A 16725-nucleotide genomic window follows, 5' to 3' on the forward strand; every position below is an offset into this window, starting at 1 on the left:
GATTAATAAAAGTGGAGATAATTGATAAATGTAGGAAAGCATGTTCAATAGAGGTTTGCTATAGAATTTCTTGGCATGTAGTTTTTAGAAGTACAAAATGAGCCATGATGGACACAGACAAGAGTGTGGTAGGCTTGGGAGGAGGTGTGTGCGGGGGGGGTGGGGGTAGGGAGAGGGACGTCTGTAATACTTTCAACAATAAAAATAAATTTAAAAATAATTATAAATAAATTCTATAGTTAAAAATTTAAAAAAATTTAAAACACAACAAAATGAGCCAGTGACAAGAAGAAACGTCATTAAAACTTTAATTAAGCACTTTGTTCCATCAACTCATTTTAAATCTCTGAAAATAAGCCATACTCAAATTAGAGACAATTATGAATATAATACAAAAAGATAAATAATTTTAATCATTAAGAACTTGGCAGTGACTCATGTTTATCATTATCATCATTTTTTGGCTCCATGGATACAACTTTTAAACCCCAGAGCAGTCTAAAATTAATAGTACCTTAGATTGCACACATAAGAGCAGAATAAAGTATATAATTTCTTTGTTAAAATACTTTTTAAAAATTATGTCAGGATATTTTTACTTCACTATATTAAACCTGATCATTATACGGTACTTAAACTTTCGTACCTGTGACCTTTGTAGAAATGTCAAATAAGTAAGATTTATTATTTCACTCAAAACATTCACAATGATTTGTCCCTGATTATATAAGAAGAATCTGAAATGGATGTTTAACAATCGGTATCACAACAAAATTAATTTTGGAAATGATAACACCATTTAAGAATTGTTAAACAGTTGAGTTCTATTTGAAATTATACTTTTAAATGGTGAAAATTTTAAGTATTGGAGTTTTGAGGGATTAAACCTTGAACACTAAGAGTTTCATATAAGTATAGAAAGAGGGGTTTTTTAATATAAAATATATATGCAACATGAAATTTACCCTTTTAACTACTTTAAATGGACAGTCCATTGGCATAAAATTCATTTACTGTTATACACCCATCACTAGTATCCTTTTCCAGTACTTTTTAATTTTCATTTAGTTCAAAATATTTTTTATTTTCTCCTGAGAATCTTTGACCCACGTGTTATTTAGAAGTGTGTTGTTTATTCTCCAAGTATTTTGAAGTTTCAAATGTCACTGCTTTCACATATATAGTACCTACCATATAAAAGTAAAACCTGTCAGCTTAATATTTATTACTCTATATACTGAGTTTTTCTTTTTCCTGTTCTTTATTACTCTTGTTCTTAATCTGCTCTTCAGAGTGCTAGTATGTAAGGTTTTTCTAAATAACAGGCTTATATTTTAGCTCTATTATAGTATCAATTTCTTTTTAATAAAAGGTTAAATGTTTAAATTTAATCATAGAAACCAGTTGTCTTATACCAGTTCCCCTTAATAAAAAATCACTTTCTGTATTGGCATTTTTTCTCCTGAATTTAATAAATTCCACATTAGAGGTAATAAGTTGAGGCCTAGAACATGTGTCCTATTACAAATGAACAATTGGATATCATTAGGTTGTCCCCCTTTCCTTTGTACATATATCTTTAGTGTGTTAATCCATTCAGTAGACACATTAATGAGCACTGGTTGAAGTGTAATATTGGAGGATGTAAGGCTCGTTGACCTCAGCATGGAGTTTAATACCTCTAATTAAATTAGATAGTCGACAGTCAGTATAAAGAAATAGCCATGCCTCTGGCAAGCTAGAATTATTTATGACTCTGGTTCTTTGTTTTAAACTTGAAAGGAGAAAATCATTTATATCTAGTTTACAGAAACTAATTTGAGTTCTCACTCTTTCTTTAAACTATGTGGTGATTTTGTAAATTATTTTTAAGCATTTTATTTTCTCAGAATGAGAGGTAAGTATCCTTAAAAATATTTAAATATATCATTTTATTTCTTGTGATGAGAAGCTTTTTCAAGGCTCAAGACAGTAGGAGCAGAATTTTTACAATATAGACTATACTTCTTGAACAAATTAACCAAACATTCAATCTAACAAAGTAGTCTCTCTTAGAAATATTATTCCACCATATCAAAAATCCTGATATAACCCTAGTTCAAATAATCTGTTCTATAAATTATCTCTACCTGAGGAGGATTGATGGAAAATGGTTAAAAATAATTTCCACTTAACTAAGTTTATTCACCCCTAAAAAAATCAAAAGTGCTGCAAGCATTGGTATAAAGTGTTCACAGGAGCTTGTCTCATTTCCTCTGTCTCCTTGTTCTAGCCACTTGCTGATACTCTGCTTCATAGGTAGCTGAATCATCCTTTTACGAGTTTGATAAAGATCAAGTTCAGATAATTGTAACATATTTAGTTGGACTCTCTAGTCTATCTTTCATTTCCTGGATCCCCCCAAAAGAGGGGAAAGAAACCTTTTATTTAAGTCAGTTTCTTCTGAAATACTGTTAGTATAATGGACAGCAATTCATTTTCTTTTTAAAAATTTGGTCACAATAGTTTATCAAATGAGTGAGCTTTTATAGACCTATTTGGTCTGATTATAATATTTCCTATTTTTATTTTATTTAGAAATAAAATTGCAATATACTTTACTTTCCAAAGAACTATATGCTAAATATAGTCTTGAGAATTAGTTAAAAAACAAGTTTAAGGAATAACAAGATTTTCATTATTTTAGTAAAAGTGTATAGTACTATAATAGTTAATAAATGTTATGGAATTATACCCATGGTTTCAGTCCCAAAATATAACAACCTTACATAAAATAATTCTATTTTAATGTCATAGACTCTATCCTTAACCCCGATTTCTATAAATATACTCCTAATGACAAGAATAGATACAGAAACCAGAAAATGCAAATGATTCAGAGTAAATTTATCTCACTACTGTAAATGATATAATTTGGGTGGTATAGAAATAAATGGCTTCTCATTGCATGTAGAATAAAATCTGAATTCCCCACTATGGCCTTCAATGCCCTGTGTGACTTGGCCACCTTCCTGCCTACCCCTCTGGTCTCATCTTCTGTTACTTTCTTTTTCCTTTACCACATGTGGCCTTACTGGCTGTCATTCTAATCTGCCAGCATGTCAAGCTTGTTCTTATCTCAGAAGTTATGCACTTACTCTTCTTTCTATTTGAAATGCTCTTTCTCCAATCAACAGGCTTTCTCATTTTCATTGTCCTATTCTCAGACTCATATAGACAGTTCCTCAGAGAATCCTTTCCAGACCATCCCAGCAAAGTAGCCCCCTCTACCAAGTAATTCCATTACATACCCTATTTTATTTTGTTTATAGCACTTATCACCTTCAAAGTGGCATATTAAAATAAATGCCATAACTGCAGATAATCCTGTTTTTATGCTTTACACTATGTAATGATAGGGGAAAAATTGCCTAGTACTGTGGTATTATCCTTTTAATCGTCAGTGTTATTTATTGAGTGTCCACTCTGTTTAGATATCATGTACTAGATAGATGCTGTGCCTATTGCATCAAGAAGCTTTTCTTTTTATTTTAAATATATTTTTATTGATTTCAGAGAGGAAGGGAGAGGGAGAGAGATAGAAAAATCAATGATGAGAGAGCATCATTGATCGGCTGCCTCCTGCACACCCCCTACTGGGGATCAAGTCCAAAACCCGGGCATGTGCCCTTGACTGGAATCGAACTCAGGACCCTTCAGTCTGCAGGTGGATGCTCTATCCACTGAGGCAAACCGGCTAGAGCAAGAAGCTTTTCTTAGTTCCTAAAAAATAAATGAATGATCCACACAGGAAGTGAATGTATGAAAACTTATGTGGCTCTAAGGATGTGTATGAAAGTATGCTTTTCACATGATTGAGGAGTATATGATATTGTATGTTTTGCTACATACGAGTGTCCGGAAGATTAGGGAAAGCATGAGAGTGTGGGGCAATATTATTCAGTTTCAATTTCTGCATGTATACCCACTATCTGCTGAAATAACTACCTAACCTAAGTACCTTCTTTGCATTCTTCAAGTTGTCATTATAGCTTAGTTTTCTTTGATACTTGCATTTGGGGGAGTATATTTAGAGCATTGTCTATATTATTCATAATTAATTTATTGCCTAGTTATTTTACTCTGCTCCTCCACTGGTCTTGAAGCTTTGTGAGAGCAGAGACTATGTCTGTTTTTTTCCTCACCATTGTATCTGCAGTAGCTAGCACAGTGCTTTACTCAGCTCTCAGTATTTTCTAACTTATGAAAGAATTGGGTAGGAAGGACAGCAGGAAGGAGGAGAGAAGAAGGCCTTTTAGAAACTCATGAACTAGTTCAGGTGTATAGGATAACTGGCATCTGACCTTGGACAACAGTAGAAGAAATAGGAAAGTACAAAAAAGGATTATAATTTTTTTTTTAATGAAGAGCCTGTTAGAGATACAGTAAGGAAAACAGAAATTGACAACTTTCAGGTTTTGACCCTGAGTATAATGGTTAGTTGCTTTTAACAGAAATGGGGAAGTCATAGAGTAAGCTGATTTTATGAAATTACTTTACATGAATTCTAGTCTCCAACTCCAGATGAGTGAGACTAGGAAATCTAGAATTGACTCTGGAATCTCTCTCTGTTCATAATCACGGAAAATGAGAACACTACCATAAGATAGGCAGGCATCCGATTTTCATTAAAAGAGATTGAACAGGCCACCAACTACAAAAATTACTAACGTTCATGAACTCCATGTCAATGCCTGGCAAAATAGGATTATTAAACAGATGTTTTGTGAGCACTTAGGTAATGAAGTAGTGATCACTAGGAGCCACAATGAGTTCACCATAACAAATTGCATCAAAGTAACTTAATTTGTTTTAATAGGATTACTAGATCAGGGAAAACCATAGACAGTATAAAGCATTTAACAAAGTCATTTCTTGTGGACAAATTGAAGAAATGTAGTCTTAATAATAGTTCAGTTAGTATATTCATAACTAGTTGTGTAATTATATCTAGAGATATAAATTAATTATTTAATAAGAGGCAATATAGAGAAGTGGTTAAAGTGCGATTTCTAGAACTAGTTATGTGACCTTAGCCAAGCTTGCTTTATCTTTTTAAGCTTCAGTTCCTCACCTATAACAATGGAGGTAATAATAATTATATTTACCATGTAGCATTTTTGTAAAAATTAAATAAGTTATCACGAAGCACTTAGTAAGCATTTAATAAGTGTGGATATTTTTTTAAATATTTTTTTATTGATTTCAGAGAGGAAGGGGGGAGAGAGAGAAACATCCATGATGAGAGAGAATCATTGATCAGCTGCCTCCTGCCCTGCACGCCCCCCACCAGGGATCGAGCCCGAAACCCTGGCATGTGCCCTTGACCGGAATCGAACCCGGGACCCTTCAGTCCCCAGGCCGACGCTCTATCTGCTGAGCCAAACCGGCCAGGGCAAGTGTGGATATTTTTTAACCAGGAGGAACATCTGTAAGGGCTCTTACCCAAACCTGTGTACCATTTGACATTGGTATCCAAAATTTACATGAAGACACAAGCATTTGAATTTAAGGATAACACAAATCTGGGAAAGAGAGAGGCAACACATTGAATAGCAGAATCAGATTAACAAATGACCTTGATAGGCTTAAAGAAAATCTGAACCTAATAAGGTAAAATTTAATGAGAATAAATATGAAATCCTCTCTTTAGTTCTAGCACTTGGTTATACCTGCTTAAAAGAACTTTGTAGAAAAAGACTTAGGGGTTTGAATTGACTGCAACTTCTATTTGAGCCAAAGATATAAAAATGCAAAAAATTAAACACAGTGAACAGAACAAAGTACTAGTGCCACTATAGATCGATAGGCTAGTTGTCTTTGTCAGAACACCACAGCTTAATAGAAATATCAATAAACTGAGGTAATAATCCAGAATAATGAATTAGTTTGTAAACTGTAAGAAGAAGAACTAAGGACACTTTTAGCCTGGAAAAGTAAAGTTGAGATATATTATTAGACTGATCTGAAAATATATAGACTGTAGGTTGGATTTACTAGATAATCCTTCTCATTTTGGCAGAACTAGCTTCAGAAAGGAAGATTTTTGCTTAGTATAAAGAATGTTCTAATGATTGAAGCTCTTTAAAAATAAATGGACTGATTTGTGAATTTTTAAGCTACCTAACTTTAGAAGCAGAGTCAGAATTACTTGTCAGGAATATTGCAGTGGAAGTTCCTCTATTGGGTAGGAAATTAGAACTTCAAGGTCTCTTCTGGTATTAATATTCTATAATGGTTTGAGGACTTCAATTTTATACATGTTGAATTTCATTTAACTGCTTTGTCTTCATAAATTGGCAATGATAATCGACAGCCAATGTTATATACTTTGAATTCCAAAATAACTTCAGCAGTAGTTGAATTGAATTTGGAAGAGTAGTTGGTTGTCAGTGATTTTAACATACCTACTCTATATACATAAGTCTTGTACTCTATTTCAGAAGTGATTGACATCTGGTACAAATGTAGTACATGTAGTTAGGAACCCCTTTGAGTGTTTTCAGAGTATAGAAAAACTCATTAACTATACATAGTCTTGTAAATTCATGAGAGATAAGAAATAAGTAAATATAAAATCTTATATAAAGTTTTTATGTCAAATAAAATATACCAAACACACTTCTAAAATTTCTATTAACTGTTAAACACTCAAAATTGATTTTTCAGTAGTCTTTTCAGAAATTTCTAAGATATATAACAATGATTAGTAATTTCTCAATTTGTGTTTATTATATAGTAGGAGTATTCTATATATAGATATAAAAGCATGCCTTGTCATGACAGCATAAAATAATTACTTTTTTAGCATTTGGATATAAAGCATAAGGGATATTCTTGAAGCTTTCCCTTAAATTGCTTGAACATGTTTAGAATAACTTTGTTATACACCTGGTTTTGGACCACAAATATCTTCATTACAACATCTTGGTAAAAATGTATTGTTCTTTTCCATTAAACAGACTTTTAGTACTCTGTGGTAGATATTTGAAGGGAAGCCTTGGTTATAAGATAAAACTACAGTTGCCCTTGTCTCTCATTTCTTTAGATAAGTGAACACTAGAAATTATAGATAGCTTTGGCAAGAGTTCAAGGGTTAATGTAGCAGATAAATAAAAGGAATTTTCTGTAAATTGAGACCTGCATTATTTCAGTTGTCTTGTCTTTCCTAACCTAACTCATTTAATTTTAAAAAGTAAATACTTAAATTCTTCCTGACAGTGTGCTCAGCTTTTGCTATCGTTTATTACTTCAATTATACTTGATATCACTTAGAACAATCTGCCATTTGGAAATCTCAGTATAGCCTGGAGCTTAGTATTAGATCTGGCTGCTATTGTAACATGTACAGCATATGACATTAATGTATCAAAATTAGATTGGATCATCCCTCCTGGTTAAATTTATTTCACATTTCTTTTGTATTCAGTTAACATAAACCTATTAGGAAAACTGACACATGGGGATGGCTGTATAGGAAGGATATTTTTAAAGTATTTTGATTAAAAAATGAAATTATAGAGCCATGGCTTTTGAGTTGTGTAATCTTTTTTGGTTTTTAAATATGTCACAAAGCCTAAGTCCTACATTTATATCATTCAAGTCTGTGTGTGGTGTAAATAATGAGAATTAAAAATTATACAATATTTTGGAGAACTAAGATGGCAGCATAGGTAAACACCTGTACTTGCTGCCTCTCACAACCACATCAAAACTACAGCTAAAAGACAGAACAACTATCATCCAGAACCACGGGAAAGCTGGCTAAGTGGAAGTTCTACAACTAGAAGTAAAAAAGAAAGCGCATTAAGACGGGTAGGAGGTATGGAGGCGTGCACACACACAATGGGCTGGCAACCGGGTGCGCTGCTTTTTTTAATTGGGAGGGAGATAAAAGCTCCCGATTGCTCTGAACTCCAGTTCTGGGCGAGACTCTGGGGACCCAGACACATATTGGGAGAAACTGGACTGTCTGACATCGGGTCAGAATGCGGGGGCGGCTTTCTTTCAGAAGGAGGTACTTGCAGCGGTCATTGTTCCTGCGCCGGGACCTCTCCAGTGCAGGGCTGACTGGCAGCCATTGCTGTTTACTCCGCCCTGGTGATTCCTTGAGACCCCGCCCCTCCCAATTTACAACCCCACCCAAGCTGTGCACAGCAGCTTTTGCATATGAATGGCCTGTCCTTTCTCCACCTAAAACCTGACAAACAGGAAGCAGCTGGGTCAGAGAGCCCCAAAGCTATCAAAAGAAGGCCCTAAGCCTGCAGCAGCAAACTGCCTTGCTTCACAGCTGGTCCTCGTCTGGGCACTTCCAAACCCCATACAAAGAGGAGGAATCTGCAGATCTCTCTGTAGCTCCTGCTGGGTGGCCCCAGGCAGTGGCTGACTTTGTACCTCCTTGGAGATCCAAGAGCCAGTGTACCCAGTGGTCAGTGTGAGACCATACCAGATTACAACTCTTCACATAAATAAGCAACACACTCAAGGGGCAGACTCACTGAGCACCAAAGCTCCACTGAAGCAAGTCCTGCCCCATAAGGGTGTCTCCTGCACAGCAGCTCTTCCATTGTAGACACAGCTGGTCCTCACAGCCAATTGGCCTGGAGGTCAATTCCTCCCAGTGATACCAACAGCAATCAAGGCTTAACTACAACAAGACTGTGCACACAGCCCACAAAGGGGTGCACCAAGAGTGTCCACCCCAGGTAATTGGGGAGGCTGAGCCACTGGGCTCTATAGGACACCTACCACACAAGGCCACTCTATCAACACAGGGAAGTAGCCAAAATGTGGTGACAAAGAAACATGTCACAAATGAAAGAAATGGAAGAAAGCAAAATACTGGATATAGAGTTCAAAACCATAGTTATAAGGTTACTCAAGAATCTTCTGGAAACCTCCAAGGAACTTAGTGAGACCTTCAAGGATCTTAGAGAGAATGCCAAAAAGATGGAAAAGGACCAGTCAGAAATTAAGCATACACTGACTGAAATAAAGAATAATATACAGAGATTCAACAATAGACTAGAGGATCCCAAGAATAAAGTCAAAGATTTGAAATACGAGGAAGCAAAAAACACCCAACTGAAAGAGCAAAAAGAAAAAGAATCCAAAAATATGAAGATAGTGTAAGGAGCCTCTGGGACAACTTCAAATGTACCCATATTCAAATTATGGGGGTGCCAGAAGAAGAGAGAGAGAGCAAGGTATTGAAAACCTATTTGAAGAAATAATGACAGAAAACTTCCCCCACCTGGTGAAAGAAATAGACTTACAAGTCCAGGAAGCACAGAGAACCCCAAACAAGAGGAATCCAAAGAGGACCATGCCAAGACACATCATAATTAAAATGCCAAGGGCAAAAGATAAAGAGAGAATCTTAAAAGCAGCAAGAGAAAAACAGTTCGTTACCTACAAGGGTGTACCCATATAACTGTCAGCTGATTTCTCAACAGAAACTGTGTAGGCCAGACAGGAGTGGCAAGAAATATTCAAAGTGATGAATAGCAAGAACCTACAACCAAGATGACTCTACCCAGCAAAGTTATCATTTAGAATTGAAGGTCAGATAAAGAGCTTCACAGACAAGAAAAAGCTAAAGGAGTTTATCACCACCAAACCAGTATTATATGAAATGCTGAAGGGTATTCTTTAAGAAGAGGAAGAAGAAGAAAAAGGTAAAGATAAAAATTATGAACAACAAAGGGACAACAAATACATATCTATCAACAAGTGAATCTAAAAATCAAATAAATAAAAAATCTGATGAACAGAATAAACTGGTGAATGTAATAGAATCAGGGTCATGGAAGGGGACCGGACTGACAATTCTTGGGGGGGTGGGGGTGTGGAGGGTGCGGGAAGAGATTGGGCAAAAATCTTACACCTATGGATGAGGACAGTGCGGGGAGGGAGGGCATGGAGTGGGGTGGGAACCGGGTGGAGGGGAGCTATGTGGGGAAAAAAGTGGAACATCTGTAATAATCTGAACAATAAAGATTAAAAAAAAACTTATACAATATTTTGATATATGAGGTCTACCATCATGTATTTAGAGCAATAAGCACATTTATTGTTTCCAAAGTAAAAAACAAAGAATTATTTAATCCACTTAAACCTAAAAAAAAAAAAAAAAGTCCTCCTTAAAAGAAAAAAAATATGTATACTATGTTTCTAAAATAGATTCCAGTGTCTAGATTTAGCTGGGTACTATCTTTAGAATAATAATAGCTGCCTATATCTTATAATCCATCAAAGTATCTGAGAAGACATTTCTTGTTTAGTGATACAAATTTTAAAGTTCAGGAATTTACCTTGTATTCTCAAATACTTAATGACATCCATAAAGATGAGGATTTTCTGGATAGATTGGTATTGGGGACTTTAAGAACCATTAGAGTTCTGTTCTGTGGTGTGACTCATAGGCTCAGCTGATCTGGCTGCGCCTGCTACAGCCCTTCAGCGCCATTGCCATGTCACAGTTTTTCAGCACAGTTGTCCCTGTTCAGGGAGGAGCTTATCACCAAACCTGTCAGGCATAACTACCGCAAACAGCCATTGTTGCTGAGTGAAGATGAAGAAGATATCAAGAGAGTGGTTTGAAGTGCCAAGGACAACAGATGTGAGGAATTGACCAACCTTATCAGACCCTTGGTAATGCCATGAAGATTCAGGATGTCACCAGGTGCCTGGAAGAGTTTGACCTCCTGGGAAAAGCATATGGGAAGGCTAAAAGCATTGTGGATAAGAAAGGTGTCCCCAGTTCTATATCCGTATCCTGGCTGATTTAGGGAACTATCTTGATGAGTTACGGAAAGATAAGGAAGGGAAGAAGATGAATAAGAACAATGCTAAGGCCTTGAGCACCCTGCTCCAGAAGATCCAAAAACACACTAAGATTTTGAGTCCTATATTACAAATAAGCAGAACCCTGAACAGTCTGCAGATGAAGATGCTGAGAAGAAAGAATTCAAAAGGCTCTTCAGATGGGGATGAAGACAGAGTCAGTGCTGCAGCTTTCTTGAAGAAGAAACCAGAAGTTCCTTCTGGAGAGTTGCAAGTTCCTAAAAAAGATGGAGGATAAAGATGAGGACTCAAGAGGATGAAGAGTGGGACACAGGCTAAACGTCTTCTGACAAGGAGAAGGAGGAGGAGGAGGAGGAGGAGGAGGAGGAGGAGGAGGAGGAGGAGGAGGAGGAAGGGAAACAGACCATGTTGGCCTTAAGATTCCTTAAAATGGCTCTGGCCAAAGAGGAGGACAAGAAGGCTACTGTGAAGATATGGGCCAAGAAGCAGCACGATCGGAAATCTATGTGCCTGGATGAGGAGGAGGACAATGAAGGTGGGGAGTGGGAAAGGGTCCAAAGTGGAGTGTGTTCATTAAGGAGAAACCAAAAATGTTTGCTAGCGGAACTGAGATCATCCATCCACATTGTTGTTATCAAAAAACTGGATGAGATCCTACAGGCACAAGACAAGAAGGGAACGTATTGTGCAACCCAGTTTGAGCTGCTACAGCTGCTGGTTCAGATTGCTTCTGAAAACAACCTTGGGGAGGGTGTCATCATCAAGATCAAGTTCTCTCTATGACTACAACCCCAGCCTGGCCACATACATGAAGCCAGAGATGTGGCTGAAGTGCCTGGACTGCATCAATGAGCTGATGGACATCCTGTTTGCAAAACATAACATCTTTGTTGAAGAGAACATTCTGGAAGAGAGTTAGAGCCTACATAATGTTGACGAGCCACTGCATGTCTATGGCTGTATCCTAACTTTGGTGGAATGAATGGATGAAGAATTTACCAAAATAATGCAAAATACTGATCCTCATTCGAAAGAGTATGTGGAGCACCTGAAGGATGAGGCACAGGTGTATTCCAATCATTGAGCTTGTGCAGCGCTACCTGGAAGAGAAGGGCACCACTGAGGAGATCTGTCGTGTCTGCTTGAGATGCATTCTGCACACCTTCTGCAAGTTTAATTACAAGGCCCATCAGCAGCAGCTTACCTTCCCTAAGGGCTCCTCAAAGTCTGGCCAAGATCAAGCAAAAAATGAGGGCAAGGACTCAGCTGTGCTAATGGAGAGACTTTGCAAGTACATCTATGCCAAAGACTGCACGTGCACCATCCTCTGCCATATCTCCCACTGGTACCAGGTCCACAACCTCATGCTATGAGCCACCTACAAGACAGCATTCACAAAAAGTTAAACAACAACAAAAAAGACAGCATTCAGCAGCAGTCCGTCCAGTACAGATCCTGTAAAACGGCACCACGGTACAGCTGTGCATCTGTGCCTTCCACCAAGCACTGTCCAGTGATGCTCACAGTGCCCTGCCGGACATCCAGTCAAGCAGCCAGGCCCAGAAACTTCTGGTCCAGGGTCTCTGCTGCACCGCCTAAAGGAGCCAGCCAGGAGCAGAAGGTGGAGTGGCACCAGCAGGTGCCCTCCCACCTGCACATGAACCTGGAGCTGCTGGAGTGTGTTTACTTGGTGTCTGCCATGCTCCTGGAGATCCCCTACATGGCCGCCCAACAGAGTGATGCCCGCCAACATATGATCAGCAAGCAGTTCCATTACCAGCTGCTAATGGGCCAATGACAACCCTTTCTGGATCCCCCCTGAATCAATGAAGATGGGCGACTGGAAGACCTGCCACAGTTTTATCATCAATGAGAAGATAAATGGCAAAGTGTGGGGACCTTGTTTTTAGGACAACAAAGTCTGAATCATGCTGGTTAGGAAGATCCAGGAAGAGTCACTGCAGACCTGCTTCACCTACAGCAGTATCTATGACTACATCAGCATGGAGACACTGGTTAGGTTGAACCTGCCCACTGTGCACACCATCATTAGCAAGATGATTATTGATGAAGAGTTGATGGCCTCCTTGGACCAGCCAACACAGAGCCCAATGCCCAACATAACCTGGCTCTGTAAGCTGGCGGAGAAGCTGAGCAGCCTAGTAGGAAACAATGAGTGGAGTTTGACCACTCAGGGTACCTGTGGTGGCTATTTCTGAGACCAGAAGGATGGCTACTGCACTACTGCAAAAACAAAGGCTACATGCACTGGGGTGGCTACTGCCAGCAGCAGTCTCAGACAGCCTACTGATCACTTCTGTCCCCATGGCCTAGACCAGTGGTTGGCAAACTCATTAGTCAACAGAGCCAAATATCAACAGTACAACGATTGAAATTTCTTTTGAGAGCCAAATTTTTTAAAATTAAACTTCTTCTAACGCCACTTCTTCAAAATAGACTCGCCCAGGCCATGGTATTTTGTGAAAGAGCCACACTCAAGGGGCCAAAGAGCCGCATGTGGCTCGCGAGCCGCAGTTTGCCGACCACGGGCCTAGAACATTCAACAATCTTTAGATCCTAAACCATATCCCAGTCATTAAAGGCCTATTTAGAGTTTTTAAAAAACAAAACATTAAAACACTGATTCTTGCCTTTTTTTTTTTTTTTTTGTATTGCCTACTCTTACTTTGATAGACTTTCTACTCAGAAAAATATATAAAATTTTACAGATAACTTTCAAATATTCACGGAGCCTTTGAACCTAGGTTAAGAACTCCAGAGAGCCTTTCATTAACTGGACTTAACTCCTTTCTTTAAATTACACATTTAACTCTTTCCACCCTGTGGTGTTTAAGCCAAAAAAAAAAGCATATTTCAGAAATAGAAATAGCTCATACTAAAAATAAAAATACTAATGACACTTATTCTAGTTTTTGCTTTCAGACTTTCCCAACTATGGTATGTCCACTTATCTGAAAGTAATAGGAAGGTTCATGTGAGATGTGACTCAAAAATGGACTCAAATGTTTGCAATGGCAGAATCAATAAACGTGCTAAGATAACCAAAATTTGTCTTAAAATGCATGTCCATACAGTAATCTCTATGAAGAACATGCAAGACTAATGGGTATTAGGTTCATTTTTCTAATAACTTACAGAAATTCAACTTTGGGGTACTGTGCTTTTTATAATTTTAATCACAATATGATCTCTCTCTGATTGCCAAAAACATCTTAGTAAGCACCACAAATATTTAAATAACATATTGAGAGTCTAGCAACTCTAAAGAAGTCTATTTGGATGAATTTCATAGGCATAGTTTCATAGACAAAGAAAACCTGGAAATAAATTTGTTAAACCAAATATAGTCAACTTTCTCAATAGGTGATTACCCAATTTATGAATGATCTATTTCTTTTACTTCTCTTCCTATTACCTCTTTTAGACCAGTTCACTGCTCATTAGCACTACCAGAGAGTGATCAGAAAAACAAAAGGAATCTTAGTCACTTTTTATTTTATATTGATTTCAGAGAGAAAGGGAGAAGGAGAGAGAGCCATAAAAACATCAATGAGAGAATCATTGATCAGCTGCCACCTGCACCCCCCCCTACTGGGGAATGAGTCTGCAACCCATACATGTGCCCAGAATAGGACTGGAACCGTGACCTGGTTCGTAGGTTGACGCTCAACCACTGAGCCAGGCCAGCTGGGCTAAATCAATCACCTTTTAAAAACAATCATTTAAAAAGTTTGGTAGTGGAGAATTGGTGCAATTGCAAGTTAAGGAGAGTATTTGGGATGTATGTGAATCTTTTTTATCTAAGTTCTCTGTTTCCCATTAACTATAGGCCATTAAAAACTATCTGGTCTTGCCCTGGCTGGTTTGGCTAAGTGGATAGAGCGTCAGCCTGCGGACTGAGGGGTCCCAGGTTCAATTCCAGTCAAGGGCATGTACCTTGATTGCTGTCACATCCCCAGTGGGGGGTGTACAGTAGGCAGCTGATCAATGTTTTTCTCTCATTGATGTTTCTAACTCTCTATCCCTCTCCCTTCCTCTCTGTTAAAAATCAATAAAACATATTTTTAAAAAAACTATCTACTCTTCTGTAGAGTCACTTGATGTTTTTGAATGTTTGTGTTTCATGTATTGTAAAAAAATGGTCAAATGAAAATTTTTAAATATGATTTTTTTATTTATTTACCTTTTAATCTTTTTATAGTATGTTAACAGTAGTTATATAAATACAGGGCTTTTCTAAAGCACTCTGAACTATTTTCTTGGTTTTCCAGTTGAGACATTTAGGAAATGATGAAGTACACATTGTTTGGTCAGAGCATACTCGAGACTACAGAAGAGGAATTATTCCTACAGAATTTGGTGATGTCCTTATTGTAATATATCCAATGAAAAATCACATGTTCAGTATTCAGATCATGAAAAAACCAGAGGTAAGAACTTCTTATCTTACATTTTAGTAATATATTTTAAGTTCTGTATGGCTTTGTTTCTTGTCTTCTTTCAGAAGGATTACACTATACATCAAGTTGTGAAAATGGTGGGAAATAAGACAAACTCTGGTAGCTATGTGAATTGTCTTAATCTGGTTCAGAAGGAGCTAAACAGGAAAAGTAGCAAGAAACTATGTTCAAAAGGAAGAAAGCTTGATATTACCAGAGTGGAAAGTTCTTTTATGCTAAGCTCACAAAAGGGCTTACCTTTTATTGGAAGAACTAGAGGCCTGATGCACAAAATTCGTGCAAGGGGCTCGGCCCTTGCAGCCGCGGCTTCATCTGGAAGGTCGTCTGGATGGTTGTTCTGCTGTTTGGTCTAATTAGCATATTAGCTCTTTATTATATAGGATGATTACTATTTCCTAAAAGACACAGTAAGAAGTAATAATTTCCTTTATAATAAGAACATATGATTCCTGTATTTTTAGTTGATACATCTTATTAAGATTATGTGATTATTTACCTAAGTCACTTAATAAGTTCAAGTTCTAAAAAGTGTGTGTGTGTGTTTTAAAGCCAAATAAGTAGTTCTAGTTGGATGTGTTATATTGTGGGATTGAAACATACCTGTGTAAGTATTTGCCTTCAAAATAATAAATATTTGGTAGTATTTTCATGTTTCTTACTTTTTTAATTGAATACTTTTGTTTATAGAAAACTTACTTTTTGACAGTTGATCATGAATCTTAAGAATTCCTTTAATTAAGTTCCCTATGTGTGAATTTAAGCTTATGGCCAGATTTTATTTTAGGGTTCATCTAAACTAGAGGTCAGCAAACTATGGCCCACTTTCTATTTTTGTATAACCCACAAGCTAAGAATGTTTTTTTTACATTTTAATGGGGTTTTTTTTATTTGAAAAATAATATGCAGCAGAGACAATATGTGGCCATAAGCTTAAAATACTATATTATTCACAGCTCATATGCTTGCCTTCTGCTGCCATTTGTACCAACCATAGTCAAATAGAATAACTTGAAATTGTCAGTCATATGATAAAAATGAAAATTATTAGATTTTTATTAGATTTTTCTAATAAATGATGTAATAGAAATGTTTCAGGTTTTGTAATAAAGCTGGGTATCACACAAAAATAATTTTTAAAAAACTAACTTGCTACCTATAAGAATGTATATCTTGCCTGTGTTTACTCAATGGAGGAAGAAGAATTTATTTCCAGTGTTGAATTTTTTGGTACAATTGAGGCTACAAAAATTTGAAAGTTGGCAGGGAATATAAGTTTTTTAGTCTGTTACATGAAGTACACAGTTCTTTTGAATGAAACCCTGTAGACTTTTTGCATTTTTTGTTTATTGTTCTAGTGTGAATGACCCATCATGGAAAATAATTGAATTTGAATAGTATT

General features: G+C 37.0%; 1 protein-coding gene and 1 pseudogene across 5 annotated transcripts in view; both read left to right on the plus strand.

The window, feature by feature from the left end:
* Positions 1–16725, plus strand: part of RALGAPA1 (Ral GTPase activating protein catalytic subunit alpha 1) — a 278398-nt gene that overhangs the window by 215115 nt on the left and 46558 nt on the right. For 3 of the 4 annotated variants that reach the window (XM_079767517.1, XM_079767520.1, XM_079767518.1), the window contains exon 37: positions 15138–15296. In XM_079767517.1, coding sequence (XP_079623643.1) covers positions 15138–15296 — 159 coding nt within the window. Of the gene's footprint in view, positions 1–15137; positions 15297–16725 lie in introns of those variants that run through there. The other variant, XM_079767519.1, reaches the window with a different exon arrangement.
* Positions 108–13156, plus strand: LOC307097533 (eukaryotic translation initiation factor 3 subunit C-like; annotated as a pseudogene). The gene is made up of 3 exons: positions 108–128; positions 1890–1897; positions 10548–13156. The product of its transcript is annotated as a eukaryotic translation initiation factor 3 subunit C-like (transcript).

This window comes from Cnephaeus nilssonii (genome assembly GCF_951640355.1).
Source record: "Cnephaeus nilssonii genome assembly, chromosome: 4".
NCBI lineage: Eukaryota > Metazoa > Chordata > Mammalia > Chiroptera > Vespertilionidae > Cnephaeus > Cnephaeus nilssonii.